Raw genomic sequence first — 19,076 nt, 5'->3', positions numbered from 1 at the left:
TGGCAGGTCTTTTAACTCCTGGGCTTTATCCCCTTACTATAAGCTACAACCCCATGCCTGATTGTTGCTTGTACATTGTTCCCTGCTAAGAGAAAAATGGGGTGTCTGGTGTTCTGTCATCCTTTAGTTTCTTACTCTTGCCTGCTTGGAAAGGCCTGAAAACTGCTGTTGAAGTGGTTAAGTTTCCCACAGGCTCCTAGAAAGTTAACAGGGAAGAGAGGCTCCTGCCTGATGGGTTTTCAAAGTGAGCCGAGTCTTTGAAGTTTTGTTTTAGCAGCTGCCAGGTATTTTTGCCTCAGCCCTGCGTAGTCTTTCTGAACCAAGTCCTCACTCCACATGCCAGTGTTTTTGGAAGGGGGAAGGGAAGAAAATAATTAGCCAAGAGCGTAAAAGATTTTACACAGTTTTACATTGTTTAAATTTGTTTTGGCATAAGCCTTCTCTTGTTTTTTTTTTTTCCTGTGAAGTATCACTTGTATGACTCATCCTAAATCTATTTGCTAAGTGCTTAACACTTGCTGTTTTTTTGTTTAACAATGCTTCCTGGTTTTTTCCCAGTTGCGCAGCTTAGATTTGTTAGCCTAGCGTTTTGATTCTTTGCCCCCCAATACACAATGGATTTTGTAAACTGAACCCTGAAACCTCTTGAAAGAAAGGAGGTCTGTCTTACTGAACAGCTGGGACCTGGCCCTGACCGGGGAAGGGAGTCCTGGCTTCTTGGCATGTTTCAGAGTTCTGAAAATTCTGGGGCTGGCCTGATGCCAGATATGCTTTCTGGGAAAGGCTAAGTATACGATTGATGCCTTAGGCTTCTTGTCTGCCGCACCTGTGTTTTGAGGCAAGATGGAAACTAATTTCCACTCTCCTCTCCTTAGTCTGGGCTCCACAATTTCTACATCTTCCTTATATTTCATCTTCGTTTTCCTACAAAGAACAAAATATGGAATTGTGCATTTTTAATGTAAGACAGACTTTAAAGGTTGTAACAGAAGTAGAGCTAAAATTGTAACACAGAGTGTGGTAGATTACTACTGGAAATCTGAGGCATGAAGTTACCATTGAAATCCTTCTGCTGAGAAACAAGTAGAGTGCATAAAATTAGTCTTGTTTGCATTTTAATGGAAAAATGACCAATGTTAATTTCCCAACCTATTTTATAGGAACTGGAATATTCTTATGATTTTCATATGTGTCTGAATTTAATGAAGCAATATTCTTACACAAAAATGCTTATGTTTGTGAAAATCCCTCAGTGTGTACTGTATCTGAAGGCTGTGCAAATTACTCAGAAGAGGTGCTTTACAAAGCATGAAGCCAAGGACTTCTCTTCAAAGCTGTAACACAGTCACATCCTTTGGAAGGCTCATGCAGCTGCTTGAAGCTCTTCCAATTGTCTACACAAGTGTTCACATGTACAGACAACACTTGTTGGGACCTGAAGTGTAAAAACTCAGTTTAATGGACTATTTGGGGAAGGGAGAGTCTGTTAAATCCAAATGTCCATTAAATTCATGTTATTGCATTTGCTTCAGTTTTCATCATTTGCACTATTAATTGACATAAATGGCATCATTTACAATACAATTCAGATTTAATGAACAAATACTCAATTTAATAGCCAAACCCTTGATCTAATGGGCATTTGTCTGTTAAACTGAGGTGCTACTCTGAACAACTTTACTTTGTTCAAAAGTTGGTATGAATTTTCATCTGGAGTTTTTAAAAAAATGTTCATAAGTGGACACAAAAAATACTGAGAAATGAAATGTATTTCCTCACAGGTATTTTCTGTAATTAATATGTTCCAGCAGGATGGGTCACTGGGCAACTATTGAAGGTTGAACAGGCATTTAGTAGACAGGACTTGTTCCGATTTTGTGCTAGTTAAAAGGGAAGCAGCTGTTTGCTGTGTGATTCTGCTAATACAAAACATACCAACAGCATAAGAGTGATTGCCATTACTATCTCTTCTCCACTGGTGGAGACACTGAACATCTTAGCCAGATGATCCCTCACTTTTCCCTTACCTTGATTCCTGTATTTTTTCACAATTGTTTTTGAAGTTTTATTTTTTTGTGAAAGGAAAAGAAAACAAGAGTTTGGGGGGAGGGGGGAGAGAGAGAAGCTATTTACCTGCCAAATATTTTCCAGTTTATACAGCCCAGTGTTACAAAGCTCTTGACACAGGCCCAGATATGTACTTTTGGCTGAGTTGAAAGCACACTTTGCCAAAAGTTAGATACTTAATAACTGATTAAAAATTTAGTTCTTCTGAACATAGAATCATAAAATTATAGAATGTATGTTTTGAAAAGGACCTCATAGGTCATTTAGTCCAACCCTGTACTCTGCAAGGAATCCATTAAGCTGTCTCCAGCCATTTAGCCCCATTTGATCACCTTCAGTGAGGGAGAATCCATTGCTGTTCTAGCAAGGCAATCCACTGCTTACCATCACAAAATTCCTCCTAATATTCAGTCTGAGTTTCCTTCTCATTTCAGTCTATTGATCCTTGTCTTCTCAGTTTCAAAAGAGCATAAGTCTGCTTCCTCTTGCATGGGACAACCTATTAGGTATATATAATATGTCTTTTAGGCTTATGTTCCTCAAAAGACTTGGTTCCCAGATCTCTGCTAACTTTCCTCTGAACCTGCTCCAGCTTATCCATCTCCTGCTTAAAGTGCAAGGCCTAGAATTCCAACTGTGGTCTAACCACTGCAGAGTACCATCAAACTATCACCTCCTGTGATCCAGGCACAGTGCTTCTATTAATACATTGCGTTGGCTGCTTTTTTTTTGGTTGCTGAATTACTTCCTGGTCAGCTGGTGGTAGAGCCTTCTGATATTTATTGCTGCCAGGGCAGATCTCCTCAGTCTTGTATCACTGCATTTGATTTCCTACCTAACACAAGTCACTTGTCATAGTGGAATATTGCCCTGTTGGATTTGGCATGTCAAGATACTTTTGAACTGTGATTTTTTTTCCCTCTATGCTGTTAGTCGATCCCCTTAGTTTGATGTCATCTGCAAAGTAGATGATGTATCCCTCCCTTCTGCTAAATTGTTTGTAATAACAGAGTGCTGAGGATGGAGTCCCAGAGGACCCTACTTGATTGTTTTCTCCAAGATTAGGCAGATTTATTTATGAATACCATTTGGGTGCTGTTCAATCAGTTGCAGATCCACCAGACTGCAGAACCATCTAGCCCACATTTATCAATCTCATCCTCAAGAATATAATGAAAGATCTTGTCAGATGCTTTACTGAGATCAACATATACAAGATTGTTGTCACATGTTGATCATTTAAGAAAAAAATGTTGTTGATAACTAGTCACTTGTTATCATTTAAGAAAAAAAAATAAAAACAAGTCTAATCTTGACAAAACCATGCTGGCTCCAGCTACTGGCGCTAGTGTTCTTTAAGTACTTAAAGTTACGCTGCTTAAGAATCTATTTTAGTACCTTGTCGTAGTACAGATGTTAAACTAATTGGCTTTTTGTTTCCATGGGCCTTCCCCTTTGTGGATATTTGGACTATGTTTGCTCTCCTCCAGTCTTACCAGTTCTCCAAATTTTTTCAAAGATTTCAGTCAGTGGTTCTGAGAGCATTTGTGTCATCTTTTTAAAGACCCTGGGTGGCAATTTGTCTAGCCCTGGAAACTTGAATTTGCTTAAGGTAGCAAGGTTGGTTGTTACCCATCCCAAATTGTGTTCACCTTCTTACTTTAGGTTAGGAAGGCCTTTTTCTTTCTCTAAGAGAAGACAGATGTAAAGAATATGCTCCACCTTCTCCTTAGTATGATTACTTCCCCTTTTCTGCTGTACAGTGGACCAATAGCTTCCTTGGTGCTTCTTTTACTTCTGACATAGCCACCGTAGCTTTCCTCACCATCCAGTTTCTTATCAGTATTGTGTCCAGAGACTGGGAATGTTACTGTTTGCTGGTGTCCTTACAGCTGTATGTTGAAAAAGTTTCATAGAACTTTTTGCTGTCTCCTCATAATCGTACGCAACCATGTTCCTATTGCCTAGCAATTTCATACCTGAGTCTTGCCTCTACCTCCCTCCCCATCATGATTTAAGGGCCTCCTGATAAGATAAGACTTGCTAAACATCTTTCTCCCTATCTTTTGATATTCAGCCCAACCTTTTGTGGGAATCCCATATAGTGGTAATTTTAAGCTGTGGTCTGGGAATCAGTATCTTTCTGGATGACAGCATCTTCTTAGTCACCTCCAGGAACCTGTTTTTCCTTCTTCACCCTTGATCATCAAGGGGGATTGATGAAAACACTTGTTCGCCTTTCTATCCAAGGCATTATAGGAGCTTCTACCCCTCTGATGTGATCATCCTCTTCTAGCACTATGTTTAGTCTGTTTGTAGATAAACAGAAATGGAGAACACTCAGCTGATTGAGCGAACACTCATCAAATGAGCTTTGATACTTTTTCCATCATGCATTGATTACATGCATGAAAAAGACAGCACACTTCTCACATTAGTTTGTCTGGTCTGCAGTTAGATGCATCTTGCAATAATTATTCTGCCACCATTGCTATTCTATTTTCCTTCTCAACAAAGAGTTTTATTTTGTTGATCCAAGTGAAGTGAAGTTAACTTTTCCAGAGGTTGGGGTTGACAAAACTATTTCAGATGATTGAAGCTCACTTTTCCAACATGAAATTAGTTGCTCAGCTCCAGTGGCAAGGACCTCCTCCTGGTTAATCCATATTCTTTAAGCATGTCTCCAAGTGTGCATTACTCCCACTGGGGTGCCTTCTTCCTTTTTTAGGTACCCTTTCTGCTCTACTCCTTGATAACTTACTGCATTCTGAACTCCTGAGCTCTCATTCTGCTCACCTTCAGGTGCAATAGCTATGCACTCTTCACCTTATCTGATTAGGCTTTAAAAAGCTTGTTATTTCATTTTCTCTCCAGTAAAAAGACAAGCTTGCATTTGCAGCAGGTGTAATTAGCGCACACTTGGAAAATCACCTCTGTGTTAACTTGGTGTATATCCTTTAGACATGGTCTGAGGTCAGCTTGTTTATTACCCTACAAAACTCCCCTGAACCTCTTCATTCTTCTGATCCTGAGCTCTAGCTGCTGGCTGACATTAAGTTAGCAGCTTAATCTCAGATTCCTCAGATTCATGTGTAGTTTAGAAATAAATGCTGAAATCATTTAATCAGACTGCCTTTAGGTTTCCCTTCTAATGTTTCACTTCCTCTATTATTTCAAACCATTGATCCAGTGTTGCCAGCACATATTTGACACTAGATCATGTGTGCCAGTATTCTGTTCTAGATCCCCACACTCAGTTCTGCTTAACTACTTCAGGCTAAATTTCTGATAGAGGAGTCTGTTATGAGATTGTTTTCCCTAGACTCCTAGACGGCATTTCTTTTGGTAGTGCTTCCCTTTGGAACAGGTGTCAGAGCTAAACTTGTTTCAACGACTTCTGCAAGAGAAAAAAGTGTGCCTTTGGTCTAGCTGAACTGTGGGCTCACACATATTCCCACCTTTATTCCCTGTTTCCTCCATATATTGTTGTAGCTGAAAGAGAAGGAAAGGAGGGATGGAGATTGCTATCATTCCAGCTCCTTTCCTCAGTAGGGCTGGTAGAGCCATGGCATTTCTCTGCAAGGGTGCTGATTTTACTTATTCCTAACTCTCTTCTGGAATAGATTATACGTTGAAAAGCTGTTCCAGAATGAGATCTTCATATGGAAAATCCCACAAAGGTGGAGGGGGGAACAGGATGTTTTTTGGGGTAAGCCAAGATATAAGTGGAAATCAAGCAAAGCATAAAATCTTCATGTCTGCAGTTCAACACTTAGCAATTCAAAGGCTTACGCCAATCCCACATTTTTAACAAATTTAATCTGATCAATATTTTCCTTGTCTCCCAAGAAACATAGAGACATAAAAACAATCATGGATCTAGGATAGCTTATTAAACCTCTTAGCAAGAATTGCTTCAGAATGGAAATGGTGAAATCCATTATTTCCATACAGAAATTGGATTTTGTAGCATCCAGCAAACTCACTCAGGGCATGTCTCCACATTTCTCTAAGAACTCGGCAAAAGGATTATTTCAGCTTCCTTTACAGGTGTTGCCATTTACAGTCCATGGTGCTATCCTTTGGTCTAGCATCAGCCATGTTTCACTTTAACACTAAAGGCATTGCTTTTGCTTTTCCAGTTTAATCTGGGAGAGCAAAATGGCACCTCCATTGGAGGAATGAGTCAAGATATCAATCCCACCTATTGCTCCTGGTGGAGGCTGGCTCTCTCTCCCTCTCTCCTTCTCTCTCTGTCTCTCTGCAGATATCCTCCTTGACGTTGAACGTTGAGTCCTACAAAATGCCAGCTGATGCTATGGTTGTTTTGAACCAGTATTTAGAGGTTTTCATCCCTTGATGGGATGAAACATACTTATTCCTACATTCAGGAAGCTTTTAAAAATGGCTTTTTAAGTATGCATTTGGAAATTGAAGTGAGGTTGTAAAATGTACCTAAGATTCATCTGGTTGCTTGGTATTAAAAGGTTTTTTTGTTGTTGTTGTTGTTGCATAATTTTAATGTTGATTTATTATAATGTATGTACTCTAAATTACGTATGCTGCTTAAAGTCATTATGGCTGAAACAGCATAAAAGCATTTGTAATAAATAAAAATAAGTAAGTTGATCCCAAGCAAGACTGAGTTACAATCTGTGCAGAAAGGATCTTTATTGGCTCCAGTAATGATTCTTGAAGGGAGTTTTGCAGCTTGGGGACCCTCCTGAATTCACAGCTACTGCTAGATAGCAAATAGAGGCCATGGCCAGGGAGTCTTTTTCCAGCTCTGACTGGTGCAGTAGTGACAGCAAGACTGGAGCAGCAGGACCTAGCCACACTAATTCATGCATTTATTGCCATTTGCCTGAATTATTGCAATATGCTCTACTTGGACTGCCTTTGAAGGCTGCTTGGAAAGTGCAATTGGTGCTAAATATAGTGATTCTTATATTGGTGAATCAAAGTTATTCTAGCCACAAAACTGTTTTATGGTCATTGCATTGGGAACCAATAGATTTCCAGTTGCAATTCAAAGTGCCGATTTTAGCTTGTAAAGCCCTATATAACTGGCATCTAGGTACCTGCAGGACTGATCCTCCACATAGAAGCAGTCCACCCAGCCCATCCAGGGCACATGCTGCCATTTTGTAATGTCCCCCCAGGCTTGTAAGGCCAGTTAGGCAAGGGGACCATGGGCAATGTTTCTTAGTTGTGTCCCCCATATTATGGAATATTTTCTCTATGGACATTAGGCTGGGACCCTCACTGTCGCCTTCTAGAGGCTACTCAAGCTTAGTTCTGGAGAGCATTTGGAGAATGAATGGTCACTATTGTGCTTATTGTATTACAGTGTTTTTTCTGATTAATGCTAAGTTTTTTATTCTGTGTATCTTTTAATGATATAAATTGCCAGGAGTTGCCTTCTGAGTCTGGTGGCATACAAATCTACTAAAGAAAATGCAAGATCAGAAAATTTATGAAGTATATCTGAAGAAGGGGTAGGAAGACAGTCTCATCCTTTGTGCTTATGGGGTACACATACAAATAATGTTATGCCGAGTCTCTGTCTTCTTCGCTATTCATTCCTTGTTCACCATTTTTTAAGATGTTAAGGTTTTTTTCTAGTTTTGCCTATAAATTAGGCTCATTGATAGCTGTCTTCTTGGGGATATAGTAGTCCTTGTTCCTTCCAGTTTGCTCTGGTAGACAGGAGCACCGCTTCAATGGGAGGAGCTATCTAGCAAGCTGTCCAAGATCCTTTTGTAGTAGATTTTTAAAAAATTTATTATGTTTTGTCTTTTTATTATATCTTACACTGCATTTTATCTATACTGGCTACCCTGAAGGCAATGAATTAATGTTGAAGATTTATGATACACATTGTATGAGCTACACATATCCCAGTGTTTTAAATGCTTTTCTACTTTTCCAAAGAACAGGAATCTGTGGTCAATAAAGCACCTCTTTTCTGCCTCCCAGCCTTTTCATATCCCACCTGCCAAATGCATGGTGTCTGAAACTGAGGAGAACAGTTTCTTGGTAATCTTCATGCTATGCACTAAGAAAACGACAAATGAATTGTGGACCTGCATGCATTCATAGCTGAAGGATAGTGTTTCATATAATACAGCATCTCTGACAAGCTGAACTTCGTGCATCCCACAAAATAGCTGGAGAAACTTTGGCTTTCTTTTTATAACTTAAGCAGAATTCATGTCTGTGAGTTGAGTTTTCAGGGACAAAGTCTCTTTCGATCCCCTTGGGGTTTTTATTTTAGTTATCATTTTTCCAGTAGCTTGAAGTCACACCCCATTGTTTGGGTTGGAGGAGGTGTGGGCTCTACCAAAGAAAATGTTATATGATCTTCAAGTGCATAAACAAAGCCAGTGGAAATTCTGTCACAGTGGACACAATTGTTCATTACAATATTCACTGCAACATATAACTAGTGCCTCTTGGAGGCTTGTCCTAAATCTTCCTGACATTATTGCAGCACTTATGAAATGCAATAACTGCTGTTTTTTTTTCCTTACATCCCGTGGTAAGAAATAAATTTCTTTATTGTTTCCTATAATTATCACTCTGTGGCTCCTCCATAAGCTTTACAGAGGAGGACAGAGTTTTCACTCTGTGTGTTGTCTTCTACAATACCATATTGGTGATACAAATCTTTTATCTTTAATTATGAAGAGGTTTCACATCTTGCCAAAACTGTCTAATCTCTAAAAAAAAAAAAAAAATTAAGGGAAGCTTTGAATCCTATCTAGAATAGATCCTGAGTGAGGAAGAAAGTTCTGCCAGATTTTCTCCTACATATTTGAGTTCAGAAATCTAATTATCAGATATTTTTGCTTTGCTACAAAGTTCTCAGACTTGTTGGACGTAGACTGAGGCATTCATAGAATCAGCTGAAAATATTAACTTCTTCTAGAGTTTAAGGTAGGTATGGGAAATTTGTGGTCTTCCTGATAAGGATTTCCATTTGCATGTGCATTTCCCATTAGCCCTAGCTAGGAGATTAACAGCACTGAAGGGCCATAGGTTTCTTCACACGTGGTTTAAGGATAGCAATTTGGAGCATGAGCTATAAAGGAAAAAGAAGGAGTATGCATTATTTGCCCAATTAATAGGTCTAAATACTGGTACAGTAACAGATATTCTTTATTCTAGGCCCTGGACTAAATATGGCCTAGGGAAATCATGGGGAGGGAAATCTGGCAGAGTCAGTCAATCAATTTTATTTCAGTCATAGACCAGCATAGAACTAATATAACAATTACTCTAAAATAGAAATAAATATAAAAAGTCACATTGATAGAATAAAATAAGGTAAAGATAAATTTATTAACAAAATTATGGAGTACAGGAATTAAAATGCAAAAGAATCCTATGAAATTTTAATTAATTTTACAGTGAATTTAAATGCTATAAGCAACTAGGATACATAACTATAAAAGGATATAAGTAATACTAGAATTTATAGAACACTATGAGAATGTAAAGTTATGCTAATTTATATTAAGTCTAATACTTGCTGAAGCCTTGATAGGGTTTGTTGGGATTAAAACAATTTTGGTCCAACCAATTTGAACGGCTCCTACCCTACTAGGATTTTGAAGGGCTTTAAAGACTTGGCTCTTTGCCCAGGCCTCTGGAGAGAATGACTGATGTCCCTTTCTTCTTTTCTGTTCCCCTCTGCCATTGTTATCCCTTTGTCTTGTGCTGTTTTTGTGTTTTCAGTATTGTTTTCTGTTTTTTAAATGTTTTAACAATTGTAAACTGCCCAGAGTCACTGAGAGTTAGGCAGCATATAAATTTAATAAATTATTATTATATTATTATTACTGTTGTTATTAACAAAAAAATAGCAAAATAAAACAGAATGGTATGTGTATATTTAAAAGGAAAAGAGAAAAAAGGGGGGGGGAGGGGAGGAAAGAAAGAAAAAAAGGAAGAGAAAATATATTGAGTTAAGGAAGCCCAGTCAAGGCTCAGCATCACCTCACTTGGAGGAGCTGTTTACATTTAATCATAGCTGTAACACAGAACCAGGCTACATTGTCTGAAATCCCTGCCAACTGGTCAGCTAGCAAGAGACTAAGGTAATCAGCCTCCGTCCTGCCCTGGTATTGTGTTATACATGGAGAAATGTATATGTCTCATAGATTTCTATTAAAAAGGCAACCCAGGAAAATATGACCCATAGTTTTGATTTCTCCCTCACTGCAAGGACAGAGCCACAACTCTTTTGGTATACTATTGAACTTTCCATCCAAGAGGGCAGAGGGGAGGATACTACAGCGAGCAAGAGTAAAAGCTCTTCTGGTATTTTGGGGGACAACATTGTAGACGTAATGTGCAGGGGCAACACTTTTGTGTGGGTTCACTGAATTAATATGTGGTGGAGCCTTGCTAAGATCATTTTGCAGGGCCGTATCTCTGGCACGTTGCTGGAAAGATGCTTTGGCTTGATCAAATCTCATTAGAATCAATATATTGGGGGATAATCCATAATGGCTTAGGGTGACACCAAGTAATTTTGCCAAGAAGTCTGGAATTTGTCTTGAAGAGTCAAAAAAGCCAGACAACCTGGTTTGAGAATTAATTTGAGCCAGTAACTAACATGTCCGATTTGGGCATGAGTTTTAATTGGAACCATTCCAGCTTCAGCCCAAGGACTTGAGTTAGGAACACAATGAGGAACCAAAAACAGGTTCCTTAGGAAGCTTGATTGTACAGCTTCTAATGGTTCTAGGTACTTATATGCACATCTTTGGAAGCTGTAGGACAGCTGTGATATTACTTTGTTTCAAATACTTTTAGCTTACCAGGTATATCATTACCTCCTGTCATGTGAAAACATCTTAGTATGGCAGCTACACTTCTGACATTCTCTTTTAGGGACTGAATTTGGAGCCTCCATGAGCGGGTGGCATGAAAAACAATTCTGAGGTATTTGAAGGCCTGAACTTATTCAATATCATTCCCATTTGTTTGCCACATATGATTGTGTCAGGCCCAGCCCAAGAACAACAGAGAAACAGTCCAATTGAGTTCAATTCCTTTACTGCTTACACCATATAGACAAAATCTTGCCAGACTAAATCTGTACTACTGCAACTAGTGGATATACCCTGGGAGATCCTAGGGAGTGGCTATTCTAAACCTCTTACACTTCCCATGCTCCTGCTCTGGACTGTGTTGTCTCTCATCTCTCTGCCCTTCTTGGAATGTGCCCCCTCCTTCCTGAGAACCTTGCTCTTTTCTGCGATGCACCACAGGTTGTGTCTAGAAGGCTTCTTTGAAAAGACTATAATTTTGTTGTTTCATAATAATTAAATAATTGTCTATGCAGTTGGAAACAATTGATTTTAGGGCACTCCTCAAACTAATGGGTGAAATAGAAATGATGGCTGCGTACAAGAGAAGTGTGATAGGTCTACCAGCCAGGTTTGGAGGAAGATGGTCTAATTTTTTGAGTCTTGCCACCATATCATTACTATAGAAATTAATAAGCAGGCTAGAATACAACCTTGCTTTACACCCTTATAAGTAGGCACCAGATCAGAAATATGTCCTTGGTTGTCAAGTCATATTTGGAGGTATTGTTATGCAGCATTGTGCTAACAAGCATCTATCAATAGAAGATATCTCCAGTTTTGACCAAAGTTGCTCTCTAGATACTGAGTCGAAGGCTGTTTTTAAATCAATAAAAGCCACATATGAAGTGCCCGGGGGAGGGAGGGGAGTATACATTTCTCAGTTAGAAGTTGTAGGACCAAGCACAGGTCCATGGTTGATCTCACTATTCTGAACCCAGGTTGCTTTTCCGCAAGAATGGTCTCTTCTTCCAACCAGTCCATTAATTTCCAGTAAAGATGTCTAGAGCTTACTACTAATGCTTAATAACTGGACCATAATTGGATGGATTGGACCTCTCCCCCTTTCTAAATATAGGGGCAATAATAGAGGTTTCCATTCAGGGGGCATTTTTAATGTATGATTTATAGCTGTAAACAGAACTGCTAGAATTCATGCCCACCGGTCAGTGCATAGTTTAATGAGCTCTGGTGGAATGATGTCTTTCCCGGTGGCTTTGCCATTTTTCAGTTATACGATTAGTTTGGAGATTTCATTTGGAGTGACAGGAGGCCAATATGGTGGGTTCTCCTGAACATCTTTGGTGATTATAGAGTTACAACTTTCAGAAGCATAAAGTGATTGGTAATAAACTTCCCATGTGGAAGCCATAATTGGAACCTCTAATTTAGGGCTAGTTTCTCTCATATGGTCAGAGATGATATACCAAAACATGGTATTATCTCTGATCTTGGAGGCCTGAATCAATTTTTCCCAGAGAGCTTTCTGAACATCTCTTTTTATTTTTTATTTTCTTTTTCAATAGAGTTTTATACTCCCATTTTTGCTCTTGAAGAGATTTCAGGAATTGAAGACAGCCTTTACTGTACTCCTTTAAAATTTAAAACGTTCAGTTAGGGAGTGCTTAGCTTTTACACACTCCTCATTCCTGGCAGAATCATTTTCTTCTTTTTCTCTTCCATTTCTCTGCCCCCTCCTCTCTAGCTTTCACATTTCTATAATGAACCTCAATCAGAGCATCTGCAAGGCTCTTTGGGATATGAAATGGATTAATAAAGTCTAGGCTAAAGTAAGGAATGAACAAATTTGATAATAAGGTATGTGTATTTAGGTATGACTAAATAGATCCCAGTTCCTCTTTAGCAGTATGGAATGGTACATATACATCAGTATCTTTGAACAAAATCAAAGAAGGTCCACCAGTTTAGCTCACAAGTGTGAAACAAAGATGTTTTAATAGCTTGCGCTGAAATGGAGACATAAGAGACTGGCAGCATTTAGTACAGGAATAAACAATTGTGTGTTTTTAACACTAAAAAACATTGGTGCTGTAGCTTGGAACTGATGGAACACTTGACTTCTGTGATCCACAGTTTCCTGAGAGAGTAGAAAGGAATAGCATCTATGCAAACATTACCAACTTTAACAATATCCCAGAGTTTTCCTTTGCATTCTGTGTTTTGATAGACTTTGAGAATGGACAGAACATTAAGATAGGGCCCAATGAGAGAACCACATTGTTACTAATATTAGTATTAGAAGTTTTAATACCACTAAATTTGTGTATCAGCCTTTGGAAAACAAATATCTGCTGGTGAAAATGTTTTTAAAAAGGAATAAAAAGCGGAGCAGCAAGAAAACATATGGTGACAGGGCACAGGCTAAGAGGAGGAATCACAACTTTTTAAATTGGATTGCATTCCAGGAGCTACTGGGTCTTACGATCAGCTTCATATACTAGACCTGTCAATCTACCACCTGTTTTCCACCGAACAAATGTGCTTGCTCTAGAAGAATGCAATGCCACTGTGAGGCTCATGAAATCAAACTTCAAAGCAAAACAGTGAAACTTCCACTGATGTATTACATTGTATTTCACAGCTGGGTTCCCTCTCCAGAGAGCAGGGTGTAGTGGTTTTGTCTTTAGAAAAGACTTTTGTTTATTTGGAGAACTTTTCTTTCTTAAAAATGTTAATACTAGTATAATGAATGAGGCAAACTCAAGTTTAGCTTTATAGGGGCCTCATAACCCAGATACATACATGCTTAATTGTTCTGTCCAGGTATCCTCTTTTTTATTTGTTAGCATATATTAGGTATCCTAATATATTCACGTGGTTCACATCTAAATATTAAAAATGCTTTTGAATATCATTCAGACATCTAGAAGCTTGGGGTGATTGCGGATTTGCAATTTGGATCTTTGCATGTTTGTGTGTGTGTGAAAGAGAGGAGAATTTACTGTAATTTATTTTGCAACACCTCTAATTAAAAATAAGTTCCAAATTAATGCCAGTGACATAGCTGGCAGAGTCGTGTTACTTAAGAAAACACATACATTAACTTGATATAACAACTTATTCCAACTTGCTCAGCTTTAACACTTTGGGGAACTTTGTGCAGGAAATTATGAGTGTTTTTAGACTTGTGCAGAATTGGATATATTTAAACAGGTTTATGAAGAAGACTTTCAGGATGGAGAACTTCCAATCCAAAGTATCAGCTATTAAATCACAGGATTTGCTAGCATCCATTGGACTCTCAGTATTCATCTCCTTCTCCTTTCCACAGAAAGTTTAGTTGATTCTCATAGATCTACCCTTTGCGCTCATATTGAGCCTTGGGATGTTCACCAAAATTCTGATCACATTCATGGTTTGAGAATAAACTCTCTATGCTTGGACATTCTCTTGATTTGTTCTAGAGCCATGATCCAAAGCCAAGATGGTGTATAAACCACACTTGGCTGAGGAGGATATTTATGGATTTTTCATATACAGTACTTGGGAAAAACTCAGTGACTCCGAAAACAAAAGATGGCTCTTTGGGAGAGTTTGCATGAAATACTGTTGTATTCCATGTCTTTTTCAACTGTGGAACAGATTCCTTTAGTCAAGCTGATTAGGTTAATGATGGTTCCACAACTTTTTAGCATGCAGGACATCATGTCTTGAGACTGATTTAATGCAGGAACATACTTCTATTATTTAAGACAATTGCATGGTAGCCTGACAAATCATTATATTAATTGTCCCCAAATTAATCAAGAATAATTAATGGTTGGAAGAGAAACAATTGCCAAAGAGGGTCACTCTAGGTTATCCATGAGGTGATCCATATTTTTGGGCAGACGTATTAAAGATGATTAATTGGGGCATATGGCATAACTAAAACGAACAAAGGAAGCATCAATTGGTTTGAATTATAAAAATGCCTATTTCAGACATTCCAAAAGACATCAATGTATATTTGTCTGCAGAAATACCTCCTCAGCAAAGCTATATCGCAGCAAGGTCAGGGATAAAATCATGATTTCTACAATAATAGGCCTGCATGTTCTAACCCACAGCAGACAAATGGATCAGTTGGGGTAGAACATCTGGCAGGAATATGGAATACTATAGCATGGCTGAGCAAATTTAAAATCTAGGAATCAGAACAATTTGTGTACCTGCAAATCTATTTTGAGATTACCCAACAGATGTTTGTTGAAATCATCTTGTTTTTGAGACCACCTAGAATATAATACATTCTCGGTAGATATTCTCCTACCATATAAGAAGTTGTAGTAGCTGATGTTATTACTTACCCTAAAGTTTCCAAAGTTTTCTAGGTATTGAGGGGCAGGATTTGGGTGGGTATTATAATTTAGTACACTGCCAAATCTTACAAGACATTCAACTGCTAACAACAAGAAAATATACAATTAAAAAATTAAACTTCCATGGTAATCATCCCTAATAAACAGACTACAAACAAAGCTGCAGTAGGCTATGCCTCCTGACTAGAAGAGAGGCTGCATCTCCAAAGTACTGACTTATTTCCTACATTTCTAAAGAACAGGAATATATGGTAAACACAAAATTCCCATTACCCAAGAGGTTTCTTTTTTAATTGATTTTTTTTATTTTAAAAGAATAACAAAACAAAAAAACCTCCCACAAAAATAATTATAATGCAAATACATACATTCTCAAAAAAAGAATAAAACACATAAAAAGTGCTTTAAAAAAGGGTGAGAAGAAAAACAAAAAATAGTACAGTGGTACCTCGGTTCACGAACTTAATTCGTTCCGCGACTCTGGTCACGAACCGAATTGGTTGTGAACCGAATCAAATTTTCCCATGAGGTTCAATGTAAATATGTTTAATCCGTTCTGACCCCTCCGAATTTGGTCGCCAACTGATTTTTGATCGCGTCCCAAATCAAATTTCCCCATAAGGTTCAATGTAATTACGGTTAATCCATTCTGAACCATATGTTTTTTTTTTTTAAACCACAAAAATATGACACAAAGTACAGCACGAAGAGAGAGAAAGCTAACCTTGCTCGACGCGACTTCTGGCGTGGAGGACAGGAAGGCGGATGGGGAGGCGGATATTGCTTGGAGGGAGAGTCCCCCTCCCTACAGGAAGCCGCGACCACGTGTCACGGGAGGGAAAATGGCCGCGGATCCTGTTCGTAACCCGATCCGGCGTTCGCGAACGGGGGCAAAATTTTGCGAACGGGGCTGTTCGTGACTCGAATTGGTCGTGAACAGAAGCGTTCGTGGACCGAGGCACCACTGTATATCATTACAACTGTTACAATTCTATATATACTTATCTAGTGTAAATATAATTCAAATACATATATATTTATTTCTAATATATGTTTATAACTATCATTCGTCTTAACCTACTGTATTTTGTATAAATGAGTTCCATATTTCATTATACTTGTCCATACAAAGTCTACGTCTATAGGCAATCAGCTCATAGGTGGCAAGTATGATCAGGTCTTCAATCCATTGAGTGAAGGGGGCCATACATTTATCCTTCCAATGCCACCATATCAGTCTTTTGGCCATAGTAAGGGCACGGCAAATCCATTTACGTTGTCCAGTTGTCAATTTCCATGTAATAGGTATGTACAGTAATTCAAAATAATATTCTGAAAATTTTAATTTTGTCGCACAGCCATATTTATGTAATCCAGTACTTTCTCCCAGAATTTAGTAAGTATAGGACATTGTAAGGTCATGTGTTTTAAAGAAGCATTATCCTTATTACATCTCCAACAAAATGCTGTCTTCAACAGACTTTTTCTATTCAAATGTAATGGTGTCCAGTAAATCCTAAATATTATTTTTGGTTGTGCAAGTCTTAGTTTAAGGTCCACTGACAATCTTGCTAGAGAAGTTAAGACACTCTCCCATTGTCTAGGCAATATAGGAACCTCTAATTCTTTATTCCACTCATATTAACCAAGAGATATATTACCCAAGAGATTTCTTAGTATACACCATATAATTTTTTTCCTCTGATTGGCAAGATATGGTGAAAGCCATGTTCTTTTTTGTTGTAGGACTGGCAACATTTTCTTAACTGTCAGGCCAGCAAGAAAAAAAAATCATTGGGCATGCTTTTTCTTTGTATTCAGGCTTATTACACTGGCACTGTAAACGTTTAAGTGAAACTGTTTTCATTGCAGGACCCTAGAATCTGACAGCTTTGCCTGGGAAGGGGATACAGAAAACAGCATACATAGTAAGTTGATAGGAAGCCAACCAGTGCATCCCAAGACCCCAGCAAGCGTCGGCAGCTATCAGCTCCATTTTGCCTTGCAGCAGCTCCAACAACAGAAGCTTCAGTCACGGCAGCTTTTGGACCAGAGCCGAGCACGGCATCAGGTGACTAAGATGCATGAAGCTATGTATTATTTGGAGGATATATAGGCAAAAAGAATCACAGGCAGAGTTGAGCCAAATATGGTAAAAATTAGAAGTTCAGGGTTATTTTGTACAAATCAGATAAGCAAGCAGATAAGGTGCGGTGCATGGCGTGAGTGTGGCGGGGTCAGGAGTGGCTGCTGCCAGGTGGGGGAGGGTATGAGCGACTTACTGGAGCGACTTGTGACCTTCCCTGCCAGCTTCCCTGTTGACTTTGCTTGTGGGAAGCTGGGAGCGAAGGTCGCAAATGGTGATCATGTGACCACGGGATGCTATGACAGCTGGAACTTCAAGGACTGGTTGTACGTCTCCTTTTTCATTGCCACTGTAACTTTGAACGGTCACTGAATGAATGGTTGTAACCCGAGGACTACCTGTATTTTGATTTGCACAGTAATTTTGCAATAAATTCCTACAAATTGAAAGATTCCTGTAGGTTTTTATTAGCATATAAAGAAACCAGGGAAAGAGAGAAAGAAAGTTTAACAGCAGCTAGGTTGCACAAGAAGGCAAGCAGGTACAAAAGGCCATAGGGACAGATAGTTCTCTACAGAAATCTTCATCGCCTGTTCATTAATGTACTACTTCTACTCAGATCAGATCAGTTTGAAAGTTAAAATAACCAAACTACATTTTCTTCGGTTTCTGTCAGAATTACAGCCCTGTAGATTGTTGTATCGATTGATGTATTGGATTTTGTATCCTATACTGCCAAATTTCTTTTTTCTTGCATTTATAATTATTAGAATTTATACTCTGCATTTCAGAAGCTCAAGAGGGTATTTCCTCTTCCTATTTTTCCCCATAACAACAACCCTATGAGATAAGTTGGGCTGATAGAGCATGACTGGCCCAAAGTCATCTAGTGGGCTTCTTTGTTGAAGGTAGACTGGAACCTGGATCTCTTCATTCCTACTCTAACACCTTAATCACTATTGTAAAGATAAGTTTTCTTCCCCAATATATCTGCAGTCTGTCTGATTACTTTGATGTATTCGTTTGCTTTAGTTTTTATAACTTAAAAGCTTGAAAGATATCATCATATTGCCAAGTATGCATGAAATTATTTTTACTAGCATGTTTTTTTCACTGTATCTAGAATAATGAGAATTTACTAGAGTATACTCTTCATTTTAGCTAGCCCATGTAGTTTCTTGTAATACATAGTAACTTTAGCTGAAACATAACACTGGGCAATTTGTTTCCATGTAGGTAAATATGGCACAGTAATTGCTTTGTTTCTTTATTGTATCACGCTTAAATCTATTGTGCAAAAGTATGGTTTTTGTAGCATATTTTCTTAGCTTTATAAGCATGTGTTCTGAAGTCCTCTGCCCCCAAATTGTGAGCATTAGGTACAGAAGAAAGCCAAAAATTAATTCCTGTTGTAGTTTCCTAAACCATTTTGAAAAGGAAGCTGCTAAGGAGAAAAAAAGAAACTTCCAAGTTTGATAATATCCATCAGGTCTACTCGTATGGCTTCTCCTTTCATGTTCAGCTTTTTCCAACTTTTAGTGACGGAGAAATACTAGGCATGTTTTTAATGTCTGTCCAAGGGGACCACATCCATAGTGCTCTGCTTGGGTAACCTTGTAAGTTAACTTGTGCGAAGGGGGCTGTGATGCCTGGCTCTTCTAATTGCTGACATGGAGATGGTGTTGTTCTTGGCTTGGGGCAAAGCCATTACTCAGGAGTTTC

At 38.5% G+C, this 19,076-nt stretch overlaps 1 protein-coding gene across 11 annotated transcripts in view; it reads left to right on the top strand.

Annotated features, from left to right (window-relative positions):
• TTLL5 (tubulin tyrosine ligase like 5) overlaps positions 1 to 19,076 on the top strand; it is a 158,608-nt gene that overhangs the window by 102,565 nt on the left and 36,967 nt on the right. For 8 of the 11 annotated variants that reach the window (XM_088145304.1, XM_088145302.1, XM_088145307.1 and 5 more), the window contains one exon: positions 17,141 to 17,339. The exons of the other annotated variants lie outside the window; for them this stretch is intronic. In XM_088145304.1, the coding sequence (XP_088001430.1) occupies positions 17,141 to 17,339 (199 nt within the window). The remainder of the gene's footprint in view (positions 1 to 17,140; positions 17,340 to 19,076) is intronic. 11 annotated transcript variants of the gene reach the window in all.

Source organism: Python bivittatus, unplaced genomic scaffold (genome assembly GCF_059951505.1).
Source record: "Python bivittatus isolate LINGU-HERP-01145 unplaced genomic scaffold, Pbiv_v1 ctg000480_np1212, whole genome shotgun sequence".
Lineage (NCBI taxonomy): Eukaryota > Metazoa > Chordata > Lepidosauria > Squamata > Pythonidae > Python > Python bivittatus.
This window is presented reverse-complemented; position numbering and strand designations above follow the sequence as displayed.